A 15,289-nucleotide genomic window follows, 5' to 3' on the forward strand; every position below is an offset into this window, starting at 1 on the left:
CTTTTCAAAACGGGGCATGTGCAAGCGAGAGATGCTATTGGAAAAGATCGTTAAGCGTTCAATGCGCCATAGTTAAAGTGAGTATTTGTGTGTGTGTGTGTGTGTGGGGTGTCAGTTGCATTCAAGTGGAGGCGTCTGCGCTGCACTTTTGATTAATTTTCACTGCACTCTCCCTCTCTCGCTGTCTCTCTCTTTCACTCCACTGATAAGCTGTCAGCTCCATTACAATAAAGTGTGTTGCGCTTCCTGCCCTTGCATGTTCACTGATAATAACAATAGAACCAAACAACCACAAGGCGAAGCAGAAGAAAAAGCAAAAGAAGAGGAGTAGGAAGAACATCAGCGTGGAGAATTAAACATGCCCCGCATCTATTTGATAAACGATGATCGGCTCTCTGACTACAAATTCTAGGCGAAAGCAGAAATTTTTTCAAACGAGTTCAAGTACATGCCAGAAGAAGAGTTCTCGAAAGAAGGGGAGAGTGAGCAAGCAGCAGAGAATGAACAAGCATTAGAAAGAAAGAGAACAAGCTGAAAATAAAAGAATGGAAAATTTGCTGGAGTTTAATGAAGTAACCAAAAGATCAGGTTCCAGAAGATTCGTTATAGCACATAAAAGAGACTTTAGAATGGAGTGGAAAAGTTTTCTAGTGTGTTCTAATACATTTCCATTCGTTAAAAAATGGTATAATATAAAGCTATTAAAATCGATAATGCTTTCAAAATGAATGAAAGTGTTTGCTTTCAAAGGAATATTAGGCATTATTATTATATTATACTGATAATTCGAATTTTCTTAAAAATAATCTCAATTAAATTTATTTAACTTAGCATAATGTTATATTATAATACCACAAAAATATCTTCATTTATTAAATGATCTTTAAAATCTTGTAGTTGATCTTGACAATAAAAATATGATCTTTAACTTTTTGTTTAAATAACATTTAAAATTTTTTTGAATGATTTCATTAGTAAATAATTTAATAGAAAAATTATGAGAGACTTGCCAAATTTGAGAATCTCGCCTTCAACTTTTGATTGTGATATTTTAATACGCATGACAAGATACTGAAAGAACAGCATAAATTAAGTTCTAACGACTGTTTGAACGCACCTGTGAAATTTGCCTGTGAATCAGCTAATTTCAGCGACCTTGGCTAATAAAGCTTTCCATGAAAATAATGACAATCTTCCGCACTTTCTCTCTCGCTCTCTCTTTATATGTCTTTTTTACCCCACAATATATAGAGAGATATTGTGTAATAAGTATGGCCAATCATTAATAGCACGCGCTTCTTATGAGCTCGACGTGGGGACCTTGAAAACTCTTATCGAATTTTCACCTTTTGCGCGAAAACTACAAAAACTGTTCAGCCCTTGATAAGGAAACTAAACAAGTTCATGCAATAAATGGCAATGAGACTGTCAAATACCCTATAGTGAATAAAGTGAGTTCATTTGTGATAATAGTAAATATTTACACATTCTTTTCAAAGTTTATGTTTGATATAATAATAAATACTTGAAACTATTTTAAGACTTAATATTTTTATAGGTAGCGCTCTCATGTATTCGTTATGATCGAACCTCGAGGTTGGTCCACAGTTCTCGACTATTTTCCAGCTATTTTTATCAAAAGTGACGCGCTTTGTGTGTATTGTTATTGTTGCTTGTGTGTTTGCGGGTAAAATAGATAAGCGTACATTAGGAATTTGTGCTGCTGACCTTCATTTTTCGCTGCTGTCCGCTGATAAGGTGCGATAACACCGATAACCGATAAGCCCGCATTTTGTGTCTCTGTGTATGTGAAATGTTTATTATTATTATTTAAGTTCTGCCTCCTCCACCGCCACCGCCTCCGTCACCGCCTCCGCCACGAGGAGAGACACAAGTTGTAGTTACGTCTGTGAGAAGCGCATGTTATAATCGTATTCAATCGCCATTACGACATTATAAACAAACGATTACATCGTGCAATTTCACTACATTTGCGTTGTGTTATGGTGACATAAACAAAAGGCCTATTAACACTCTATATCTAATGTAATATTACATGCTAAACAAAACTCAAAACTAAAACACTAGATAACATTGCATTTCGCGTGTGGGTGATCAGCTTAAATCACTTTAGATATTACGTATTCCATAACAATTTGTTATGACTTACTTGGGGGGAAGTTCTTTCAATATCTCAACCTTGAACCTTCATTTGATTCTTCCAAAAAGAATTATCTTTATCGCCTTCGCCATCGCAGTTGGGCATGACATCATGATGAGATCTGAGATCTCTCTCGCTCTCTGGACAGCCCAAAAATTATGCGTAATCACCAACCCTGCAAAAAGCACACTTAACGTCAAAATCTGGCAACATAAAAAAAAAGCCACGCAAAAAATTAAACTGCTCGAGTACACAAAAAAATAAAAAAAACACACAGAGGCAGACATGATATGATAGTCGAGCAAATGATACTCTTTCATAATAGGAACTAATATGAGATCAAATGATAGAGTTAAGATTAAAGATATGCATAAAAAGAAAATAGCTTCCTTATATTGTATACATAAAAAAATAACATTGAAATGTATTATAAACCATTTTCATTAATAATGAAAAGTTATTCTTTTATTTGTTACACTAATAGATTATTTTATAAATTTTTTTTCGTAATAATTTTATTTTTTCTTAGTGACTTTATACATTTTTCATGCAAAGTTTTAAAATGCAAATTTATTTTCATATAATAATTTTGAAAAAAAAATCTCTTGGTATAAAATGACATTATTTCCATTTTTATGAAAAATATTTGGTAACTTTCCAATTCAAACAAGAACAAAACATTATAAATAATATATACTTAATTTTTTTTAACTTTCTTAGTCACTTTACCCACTTGAGCTTCAAATTTTCCATTACAATTTCAATCTTTTATCAAGCCGTCTATCGGTCAATCTTGAATCAGCACAAAGACTTTGCTATATATAGAACATGATCGGTAACAATATCGTGATACCTTCGCTGTAAGTGTAGAACAACGAACTCGAAACCGACAAAAAAAAAGAGACACACACACAAAACATTTTTTTTATGCGTACGCCGCAAATTGTTGGCCTTCAAATTGACCGAGTTCATGAACACCACCAAACGAGGCATAGACAGACAGACGGACGGACAGACAGACGGACGGACAGACAGAGGGACGGACGGAGCACGCACCTTCTCATTGTGCGTTAATGATATGGTGAGAGCGAGAGATACAAATACAGAGATACGAGTTCAAACACACAGACATACATAGATTAAAACAAATAAGCCAACATTGAGCAGATGGTTGGTACACTACAAATACTACTTAACTATATACACAAATACCATAGCTATATATAATATATATGTTAGACCCCTTGCCCACAAATTTCGGCCAGCAAGCAACAAGTTCAAAAGTTGCGCAATCGTGCAAAACCGGTTTTTCAGTTCTAAACTTAATAAAAAAAAAATGTATACGAAAAAAAAAACCACAAAAAAAAAACAGCACAAAAATTACTCGAGCCCAAATTGTTAACAAGTTATCAAGGAAGTTGATTTTGTTGTCTGAGCGTCGCTCTCGCTCACTCAATGCGTCTCTTCTCGCTCGCACCCTCTCTCAATCATTCTCTCGATGTGTCGCTTTCTGAATCGCACAATTTTTTTTTCGCCAAGGAAAAAGTCATCAAGAGTCGTTCAACTTAAGCGCGGGAGAGCGAGAATCGAGAGTGTTAGGCAGAGAGTGTGAGAGAGAGAGAGAACTCTTTGTGGAAGGTCGATCTGATTATTGACTAGCCACATAACCGATTAACAAGTTCGCGTTTAAGGCGAGAGAGTTGGATGATTGACTATCAATGCTGATATGCTGCTGCTTCAATGTGGCAGCTGCGCGATATCCAATGAAGATGCCAATGACACTTGTCAGGGGTACATTCGCCTCAACAACAGGCTTTTGGGATACCGAACTTTTGCACGAATGCATTGCCATGAAAAAAAAACAACGTTGAGCGTGACGTTGCGACTTTCATCATCATGATGATTGAATGATTGAAATGAAAGCTCTCTCTCTCTTGAGAATGCAATGACTTTCGCCCTACCTAAATTCCCCCTGCAGACTGAACTTGACCTCCACTTGAACTGCAATAACCACAGATACAAATATCTCCCATATCTGTGAGTATTTGTATCTTACAATGACGCTGACGCTGCCACTTTCGTTTTGTCTGCTCATTTATTTTTAAACGAACTTCGTCGTTGTTGTTATTATTATTGAAATTGCATTAATAAGGAAGTTAAAAGTTTATTTTTGTTTGGTCTGCCTTGGAAGCTGCTTTCTCGATTATTTTGCTGATCTGGTTTACAGACATTATCAAATTACGCAGCATACATCTCCTGAAAACATCAAAAGATCTCAGGCGATCACACATTTATCAATTGATATATAAATACTTGGGCTATATATTTTTTTTTTTGATATTTTCAACAACAAATTAGTGCAGTTCACACGCCCACAAAATGTCGAAATAGTCGCAGCACAAACAAATCCCCAGCTTGTAAACATGAAAATGCGTTGAAAAGTTAAAAATATGTGAAGAGCAAAATAGAAAATCACATTTCGTTGCAGGGATATTTTTGTTCTACACCCACGCAAACGTTGAGTAGAGCAATGGGGAGAGTGGAGAGCAAGACAGACAGACATAAAGAGAGCGTAAGCATGTGTGTGCGTGTGTGTGGAGAGAATGAATTGCTAGCCTTGGAGAGACAGTCTAGCATGTGCGTTGGGGTGCGTGTGGTGTGGGGAGGGGGGTATGGCATTGGAATACGGGAAGAGAAAACGATCAATGGCCACACGTGGCATTTGTTGTTGTTGTTGCTGGGTTATTGCAGCAACAGGAAACATTTTCAACATTGACCTAGGCGCGTCCAACGTCGAGCCGCGCTAATCATCATTTTGCCCCATAATGTAAATATTTATTCATCACGTTTTATTTTTGTTGTTGCATTTTTTGTGAAATGTCAACGGCACGATGTCAATGACTGCAATGCACAGTGTGCACTGTGGGCAATGCACCTTAAGTTGAGGCGAATGCGCGGCCTGCATTGTTGTGATATAATTTTAATAATACAACAATACAGGCAACAAGTAGTAATTAAATAAATTACACCAACAACAACATCAACTGCAACATTGAAAACAGCATTTCACTCGTCGCATGAACTTTGCAAAGTTTTATTGAACTTTACGAAAAATGGCGCCATGAACTAGCCAGAGTAAAGTGACAACAGCATGATTGCGAGTGCAAATATGTTGGCAATGGAATTCGCAATCGGAATTGGAATCGCGCTATTGGAATCGAAATCATTGCTAAAAGAGTACAATAACCGCAGACAGCGTTTACCTTGGAACGCGCGCCGCTTCGGCTATCGTTGACATGTGTTTCACTCGGCTAGCAAGAAGAGAGAGCGTAAACGTGTGTGTAAGAGAGTGAGTGTGTGAGCGCCTGTTGCCAGGGTGGACGAGGCTGACAAATTGGCTTTTGGGGTGGATAATGGCAAAGCCTAATGTTGGGCGCAATAATCTAACAGCAACAGCGACAGCAGCAACACCCTCAACTCTACGCACAGCTGTAAGCTGCGGATCTCTCTCTCCAACACACACACACACACATTAGTACCTCAACATGCGCTCGCTCACTCGCTCTTGTTGATGTTTTGATTTCATGCTCGCCTCGCACACACACATGCTCAATTATTTTCAAGAGCACGTGAGAGCGCACACAGCGAGAGAGAGCGCGAGCGCACGTTTGCTCTCTGTCAGGGTCGTGGCTGCGACCGGCCGAAAAACTGAACAAGATCCAACGCGAATGTTGATTTTCCTTTCATTCAACGTTGAAACATCGCAACGAACAGATCGTCGTCGTTCCGCCACAATCGTGAAATAATCGTCGTCGTCTTCGCTGTCGTCGTCGTCACCGTCATCGTCACGTCGTCGTTTCGTTTCGTTTTTCGTTATTTTCTGCTGCGTGTTTCGCGTACAATTTATATTCAACACGTAAAACTAAAACACAGTTCCAAGTATTATACAAAAAATTAAAGTGCATCCGAAAGGATATGTGAAAAGCAAATACATACACAGTGTTAGTTCTGAGCAAGTGCAAGCAACAACAACAATGCCTGTTTAAGGCAACAAAAAAAAGTAAAATAAAAGTCTACACACAAAATTTTTACCAATTAGCAAAATGCTAATGTCCGCGGACAGTTCCGATTGTCAGCCCAGCAGCAGCGCCATGGATGCGACTGGCGCCAAGACGACCTCAGTGATTTGCCTGGGAGCCGCCAACGTGCCACAGGTGGCGCCAGCGAGCACCACCACCGGCAATGCACAGCTCTTGGTCGCAGGTCGATCGCATCTAGAGAATGCGCTCAAATTGCCCCCAAACACAAGTGTCTCCACATACTATCAACACAGCAAATTAATTGTGGGTCAACAGGCACAGCAACCCAATGTTGCTGCCACAGCAGCAGCAACAACAGCCGAAGGACCAACAGGAGGAAGTTCGGCCGTCATCTTTCAGACGGAATATCATCATCAGCGCCAGGTCGCACCTGTCACAGAAATGGATACTGTGCCGCCCACAGGTGTGCCCATGGCGATGGCAGCCGCAGCAGCTGCCGCCGCCGCTGCCGCAGCAGCAGCCAAAATGCCGCACAGCAATGTGATCTATGTGAACAAGTCGAGCTCCAGTTTGGTGGTCAGCACCAGTGAAACAGCCACAACACACTTTGAGCAATCGCCCGCTGCGGTGGCTCATCATGCTCATCACGCACACATGGCTGCCATGTATCATCATCCAAATGGTGTGCATCATCAGCAGCAACAGCAGCAACATCTTCAGCAGCAGCAACATCTCCAGCAGCAGCAGCAGCAACATCATCAACAGCAGCTGGTTCCTGTGGTGGTGATGCCAGCCGATTCGCGGCCACAGACACCGGAATATATCAAATCGTACCCAGTTATGGATACAACTGTCGCCAGTTCGGTTAAAGGCGAACCCGAGCTCAATATTGGTGAGTTTCACATTGACAGCCTTCACTCGGGTCACACGCGAGTTGGCAACAAGCATATAACGGAAATATAACTAAGGCTAAGGCCTAATGGGTGTATTGACTTTTTCGACGTCATGCTAATTAGCCAACAGCAACAGCAACAGATTCCAAAACCAATTCCAATTCGAATTCCAATTCCGTTTCCAATAACGCTTCCGAATTGCAGTCAGTCAGTCAGTTAGTGAGTTAGTCAGTTGATCGGTTCAGTCAACTTATGGCCACAACAAGGTCGTTCCGCATACAATAAAAATCAGCTGAAAAACATTTAGCACTCGCCTCTTTCCTCTTCTGGCTGGAGTTCGAGCGAGTTCAATTAACTCGTTTTATTTTTAACGACAATTTTTTTTACTCGTACTTACAAATAACTGTACCAATGTCAGACGTTGCTTCTGCTTCGACTTCTGCTTTTATTTATTCATTAACGAGAAAGGAAGTTAATGCACTTTACGATGTCGCAGTTATCAGAGAGACCGGCTTGTAAATCAATGCGAATGCGAATGCGACGCGACTCAACTCGACTCGACTTGAATCCCAGTTCAAGCGATGAGTCAAGGTAATGCCCCAATGACGCCTTTATGCGGGAAGTAAATATTTTTATTAAATTCAATTAAAGTCGTTGCCCAAGTCACTGTGTTCGTTCAATGCCAGAAAAAGTATTTCAACTAAAGATTTAAATCAGCAATCTTAAAGATTATTGTTGCAAAATATATTCTTTAAGGTTCTAAAAGGTTCACAAATATTATATTCCTTAAAAATTCCTATAGTTTAATTTCATTTTGTTAGAGATTAAAGATTACTATTGAAAATAAGTTCTTTGAGATATTAAAAGGTTCACAAATATTAAAGTAATTTTACCACAAAAACTTCCTATACTTTAAACTCATTGTATTAAAAAAAAGGAATTCCTTAAACTACTATAAAATTCATTAAAATGTTGCTTAACTATGATGAACTTGCTGATTTCTCATATAGCAACTGAATTTGTTTTATTTGCCTAGCAAAACAAATTCAAGGACTAGGAAATGAGTGTATTTCCCCATTTCATTCTAAGGCAGAGACATTTCAAGGTGAGCTGGGTAAAAGTTTGTTATTGATAAGTTTGCCAGCTCACCGTGATAAGTTGGAAATAATAGACAGCAATGAAAGCTGAAACTAATGCAATGAAAGCGCCAAATTCAAGGATAAATAAATAGATAAATAGGCAACAAAAATATATTGTAGGTAGATTAAGGTTTTAATGCTATGAAAGTTGATGAAAAAAATTGAATAAATCCTTTTAAGTAAAGTAAATGAAATCAATCAATTTACACCTTAAATATGTTATGAATACAAACTTAATATTCAAAAGTATAATATATATTCGAAGTGCATTCATAACATATTATAATAATAACATAGCATGTTATATTACCTTAACATATTATGTTATCTTACTTTAACATAATATGTTAACCCTTCCTTAACATAGTCTGTTAACAGGCATCAATATAAAGTATACGCAAACTAAGCGTAATAATTGCCAATAAAATGAAATATACTATGCCATATTATACTGCAATTAACGACGCACTGCATAGTTTTTTTAATGATGCGTTTAAATAATAAATTTGAGATAAATCCCGCAATTCATTTACAATGCTGGTCACACGCATAGAAACAGCTGCATTCATTTCACGCCTTGTCAACGAAAGTGAAATTTTTTTAGGTGCCCACTCAAAGCCAAGTTTGCAAAGCCTATGTTTTTTTTTTCTATCTCTTGGCAAAGTTTTATTTATTTATGTGACTGTCTGTCTATTGGCGTTGCATTTCTCCAAACAAACAAAAAACTGGGCGAATGCATTTGATACGCGCCAAGTTCATTGCTACCCAAGCGACTCGATAGCTAAATATATATGTGTGTGTGTATTTTATTTAATATGTATGTATAAAAATAAAATATATATGTGTGTGTGTGTGTGTTTGTTTGTTGGCATTTGTAAGTGCATCCGTTTGCCAAGTTTTTAATTTCAATTGTGAAAACGAAAGTGAAAAGCAAAGCGACGAATGCAACTGCAACAGCAACTACAACAACAAAAATTGCACTTTTCGTTTTCACTGCGCATGCGCAGTCAATTTATGGCCAAAACGCAGTCAGCTTAACACAAGTCAAACACCTCTGATATTGCCACAGCTAGAAAGAGACAGAGAGTGAGAGACGAGTTTTGTTGTTGCACCTTCCACGCTTAATTTAAATTTGCTGCCAAATTGTCTTTGACATTTTTACTTTGGCTTTGAGACTCGTCCGTCCGGTTCGGTTCAAGTCCCTGGAACGAACCTCGTGCCACTGCCCCCGCAACCATGCCCCTTCCCCCTGCCTCTCCTCTTGTTGCTTGCTGCCCCCCTTTGTTGAATGTCGGTGAAAGTCATTGCAAGCGTCGCCTCGCTACAATTGTGCAAAAGAAAAGTTATTTGCTTTTTGCAGTTTTTCGTTTATTTAATTTTTTTTTTTTTTGCGCGCGTTTCGTTTTTCGATTTTTTTTTTCGTGTTTTGTGTGTTTCATTTTCAGTTTTCGTAGGCGGCGTTTGAACTTTTGCTTGGAAAGTTTCTTTCGCTTCATCTTGTTTATTTTTATTGGCACAATTATTTTGTGCATTTTAGAAATTTATTAAAACGGTCAAAGACCCGCTCACCCATTCTCTCTCTCTCTGTCTCATAGAGAGTGAAAACAGCATCGAATCGAAAGTAAAACTCATCGTTATTTTTGTGCTTGTGTATTTCACTTTGTCTGGCGCATCTTTTGAGCTTCAATTTGTTTTTAGTTTGGTAGTTACTTTTACCTTTTACCCAAACAATTAGAGACGCTGGCGCGTGGAGCAATTATTGATTGAGTATATTTATATTTATTGGTGTTCCAGTGACCTGCAATGCAATTTGATAGGGTTTCAAAAGTATACATCTTTATAAAATTTCGAATAACTTTTAATTTTTTTATATTGAATACTAACTTATGTCGTGCTATAGTTACTTTTATTCGTATAATGGTTTAAGTTCTACAAATCTTTATAAACTATAAGATAACTTATACTTTAAATTCATCAGCAATTCTTTCGCTTCAATAAAGTCTTTATTTAACACTGTTTTTTAGTGATCTAGTAACCTACTTTTCCCTATTTAAAGTATATTACAAAAAAGTAAGATCATTCACCAACAAATTTGATCATTTGTGATCAGTTTCTGTCCTGCTCTACTCTAGTATGCTATTTTTAAAGCAATAAAGTAAAATTGGCTGTCTCTTATCGCTTGTTTTTATGATCGACTAACCCATTATTCCTCCATACGAAAAACACTCCACATTGTTTGGCAATTGAAAGACAATCGATTAAATTGCCTTCAATGCTGATTCATGCTGAACTCTGATCCCTTTTTGTCGCAGTTCCCACGCCAACGCATTGCGATCGCGATCGTTAACCCGAAAAAAAGTGCAGGGAACCCAAAAAAAAAAGAAAAACAAAAAGTTGCAAGTCAATGCACGTTGCGACATGTTTTGTGGAGCGGTCGTTAGCCGCTGATTAATTTGAATGAATTTAATACTAAAGTGCGATTGCATAACACTTGTCAACAGTCTCGAACTCGACTTGATCATGAGGCAGGCAGAATCAACGCCCACTTTACAAGGTGGCGCATTTAAATTCGCATGACCTCAGCTGCGTTTTTTGAACTCAATCAAAAAAACTCGGAAAACAAAATTATAATGAATTTTATTGCACGATACATTGAACTGCCGCCTGCGTTGCCTCGAAACCTGTACGAACATTTCCGCATTGAGGCATTCGCACAGTAGAAGTCTTCTCTCTCTCTCCCTCTCTCTCGCTCTTGCTCTTGCTCTGCGCGCTACACGCGCTAAACTTTTTATTTATTGATTTAGATTGGTGCGAGCAAGAGCGAGAGAGGGAGAGAGACACGAAAATTTCAATGTCAAATTTGAATTTAGTAGAGTTTTTCGGAGACTCAGAACATTACCAATATGAAGCTCTCTCTCAGTGCTCAGTGCTCTAACCTAACTCTCCACTCTCCACCCAAGCAAACGTTCTCAGCGTGTGACTGCATGTATGCATGTGTGTGTGTGTGTGTATATCATATCAAAGCAAGTCAACCAAAAATATTCGGCGAGCTGTCGGAATTAATTTGTTTGTATTGCGCGCATGTGTGTGTGTGTGTGTGAGTGTGAGTGTGTTTTTGGGGCTGCCATTTGTTTGTTGTTCTTTGGCGTATTTCGAGCTGATAGTGCCAACCCGCCCGCTCGCCTCCTCTTCTTCCCTCTTCTATGATTCTAAGTGTGTATTGGTCTATGGGTGTGAAGTGAATGAAACATTCAAGGTCGCCTCGCATGTGTGTGTGTGTGTGTGTGTGTAGTGTGCGTATTAGATAATACTAATAGATTTCGACTATAGATTGTCTATTTGCAAGCAAGCAAGCAACGTCCTTGGCTAGTCTGATATTTGCGTAGGCAACAGCACACAAAACACTTTGCAGATTCATCATATAACATCATTTTATATGCTTCACACAGTTCCGCTTTTGTGTATCGATAGATCGATAAACACATTTATCGCTTGAACTCATTTTATTGCTTTCGCGATCAAATTTTCCAGTTAACGATCTGTTTACAAATTCAGGAAGCGCTATTTGATCTTTTTTTTCAATTCGTAATTTTTTGTTTGCGATAACAACAAGATCAGCGGAGGATAGAGGCAAACTTTACGTCATGCAAGCATTCGCCACACATTTTGGTATATAGAAGTATACTAGACTATTTTTGGAACAACTTGCTTTGTAATAGATTAATAAGCGTTGCCATATAAACAAAGCACCCGAAGCGACAAGGTCGATTGTCTTACCTCCCGCCTCTCAATACTGAAATTTAGTTCGCATTGCTAATCGGCGACACGTGGACTGATAATATGCCGTGTGTAATAAGAGTACTTACTATATAATAATATTACTAATAACAACTACAAATAAACAACATTAGGAAATAGACAAAGCACCGTTGGAACTGGCAGACAAAGTAGCAAGTCCGAAAAAAAAAGAATAAAAAAATAATATATACTAGATGTGTACACATTACGTATACTTGATATGTTAGACTTGAATAATACTACAAGTTTAGTGGGTTTCTAGGAAATGGCATGAATCATGCTTGAAATGTATTGCGATGCCATTAAAAGGTGTTTTAGTTAAGAGATTGTTTTTATTTATTTTTTGTTTTTATAATTAGTCAGAGTTCTCTTCTTAATCCAAAGCTCTACTTCAACTCGAATTAATTAACATATCAGGCAGTTCTCATTTTTATTAGCTTTACTTTTGCTTGCCCAAAAATCAAATAAGCAACTCCCAAAGACTTTTTAATCTTCATCTTGTTTCTGCTGCGATCGCTGAAGATTTCACACGCACGCAGAGCGAGAAAGAGGCTGAAAAAGAGCGAGAGGCAACGATGTTGTTGGCTGCAGCAAAAGTGCAACGCTCTGCAGTGCAAAATGTCAGTGAACTTGTTGAGACGACAGCACAAAAGCAGCAACAACTCGAGTTGCCACAAGCAACTGCAGCAAACCGATGCGAAGCGTGTCTGGCAAAGAAGAAGAGAGACAAAACACAGACACAGAGAAGCAGACACTACGAAGCGATGGTTGCCATAATAATGCTAATGATAATGAGCATCATAATGATCGCAATGCTCATTATGATGACCGTGACAGCGTGAAGATCACGAACAGCGACCACAAAAACCTCTTTTGGCAATGAGAAAACAATGGCAAAGACGTTCTCATTGCCTCTCTTTCACACACTGATATACACATCTCTCTCACTCTCTCACCTCTTTGCTGCTTTGAGATTACATTATTTAATAGTAAATATTGTGCGAGTGAAAGGCTTTCACAAAACCCGTTTAGCGGCCAAAGAAAGTCTTTCCTCACACGCAAAGTTGTTTGACGAGTTGCTCTCCCGCAACATCTTTCTTTCTCTCTCTCTCTCTCTCTCTCTCTGTTTTGCCTTATCTCTTGAGAGAATTCTTGTTCGGTTCTTGTTCTGTTGTGTTTACTTTCTTCTTGTTTGCTCGCTCGCCTGCTGCTTTCTTTTACACTTTGCGGTGAAAGTTATGTAACTGCCTCTGCAATTGTCTCTCTCACTCTACCTCTCTCTCTCTGTGTCTTTCTTTCGCTCTCTCGGCCAGAACGAGCTCAAGTTCAACAAGTTGCCCATTTCGTTTTGATGCTTTCTTCGCATTTTTCGTTGTTAGCATTGACATTGGCATTGGAACCCAAAGCAACATCACGATCGCGATCGCATGAGCATCTCTCTTTCTCTCTCTCTCTCTCTCTCTTTCTTTCTCTCGCGTGTAAAGAAAGTATTACGTCTGTGTTTACTCCGTTTACTTTCTTCGGCTTTTGTGGCTTTCTTCTGCCCGTTGAGAGTAAAAGTTGTGGGTACTTCAAGTTGTGTGCTGCTTTTAAAGAAATGTTCTCATTAAAGTGAAGCTGTTTATTTAAGTAATGCATTATTTGTCACATTAAATACATTTAAATCATTTTAAGCATTATTTATGCATTAGTATAAAATATTGTGAAGATTTTAAATGTGAAATTATTAGTGTTGCATTTATTTCTGCAACTAATTAGTAATTTGGGGTTTGCATTGGAAATTGCATTAATTATATTTTCCATTAATTTGCATTTTATTGAAAATTTATCGATTATTTTTCTCAATTTCACTATCAATATTAAGTAGCAGCTTTTAATTTAGTAATTAGAATAGTTTCAAATATTTCTGCAGCTCATTAATTATATTTTGCATTCATTTTGAATTGCATTCATTACAATTTGTATTAGTGTATCATTGTTTTTATTTTTCTATTGATATTTTAGCTGCAATATTTAGATTGTCAATTAAATTAGTTTAACTGTATTTAACTGCAACTCATTAAATATTTTGCACACTCATTGGGAAATACATTAATTGCCTTTTGTATTATTTTCTATTTTGTGCTAATTTTAGCTCAACACTTCGGCTGTTTTATTACATATTCTCTTATTAAATGGTTTTCTTCTTAATGACTATTTACTTTGCGCATTAATTAGGCTTTACATTAAAGTGTTATTTACATGCATTAATTATTTGCCTTTGCTTATTTATTTGCAGAATTCGATGGCACAACTGTGCTATGTCGCGTCTGCGGTGATAAGGCCTCCGGTTTCCATTACGGCGTGCATTCCTGCGAGGGCTGCAAGGTAAGTTCCCGACAAGACAAATAAGTGTAAGACTTCAGCATTAAATTGATCCAGGGGGAGTTGCGTGTGTGTGCCACGTGTAGTCTGGCGTCTGCTGTCTGCAGTCTGACTTGGTGGCATTTGCAAGTTGCAACCACCAAAAGATGACATTGAACTCTGTTGACCCCGTTGTGCAAGAGGGTTTCATAGAGCATTTTTTTGGTGGTGGCTGCAACAGGCAGCAGACAGTTGGGCGGGTGGCGGTGGTGGGTTTTTGGTATTGGTTTTGTTTTATTCCGCTGGACATGCAATATATTTTTGTGTGTGTTGGACCTGCGTCTGCATTGTCCTGGCTTTAAATTGCGTCGCAAATAAATCACAAGCGCGGCAAGGATACTCAACCCACCACCAACCAACGAGAGCAACCAAACGACAGCAACCAACGACAACACCACCAGCATCATCGTCAGCAAGCACAAGCAGGGCTTCCCCTCCCTTCCCCCTCTGTTGTCCCTTTTGCCCCGTTTGGCAGTGACATTGAAAATGCGGCAAGTTCATTCGCCTGCCGACTGCGACGTCGACTGCGACTGCGACTGCGTATCTCCATACTATAAAAGTCCACATTAAAGTCCAATGCCTGATCGTGTGCCGCTTCCCTCTCGCTTCGTTCTCCCTCTCTCCCTCTCTCTCTCGCAGCTCCACTTAATCAGTCGCTGCGCAACCTTGGCAAAGTAGTTTGCCCTATTCCCTTATATACTTCACTGCGACCGGCAGTCGGCAGTCGGGAGTCGGGAATAATGTCTCAATGACGTCCTTGAATTAGGTTAACAGCCAGTTTCCAGTTCTCGATCCTTTGGGCATTTATTTTTATTTGTATAGCATTGGTTTCGCCCCGACTTTGGGCTCCCGACA

The 15,289-nt window shown here is 38.7% G+C and overlaps 1 protein-coding gene across 4 annotated transcripts in view; it reads left to right on the forward strand.

The window, feature by feature from the left end:
• LOC133844402 (ecdysone-induced protein 75B, isoforms C/D) overlaps positions 1–15,289 on the forward strand; it is a 120,201-nt gene that overhangs the window by 58,015 nt on the left and 46,897 nt on the right. For 3 of the 4 annotated variants that reach the window (XM_062278356.1, XM_062278354.1, XM_062278359.1), the window contains one exon: positions 14,310–14,398. In XM_062278356.1, the coding sequence (XP_062134340.1) occupies positions 14,310–14,398 (89 nt within the window). Of the gene's footprint in view, positions 1–5,910; positions 7,094–14,309; positions 14,399–15,289 lie in introns of those variants that run through there. The other variant, XM_062278358.1, reaches the window with a different exon arrangement.

Source organism: Drosophila sulfurigaster, chromosome 3 (assembly GCF_023558435.1).
Source record: "Drosophila sulfurigaster albostrigata strain 15112-1811.04 chromosome 3, ASM2355843v2, whole genome shotgun sequence".
NCBI classification, from domain to species: domain Eukaryota; kingdom Metazoa; phylum Arthropoda; class Insecta; order Diptera; family Drosophilidae; genus Drosophila; species Drosophila sulfurigaster.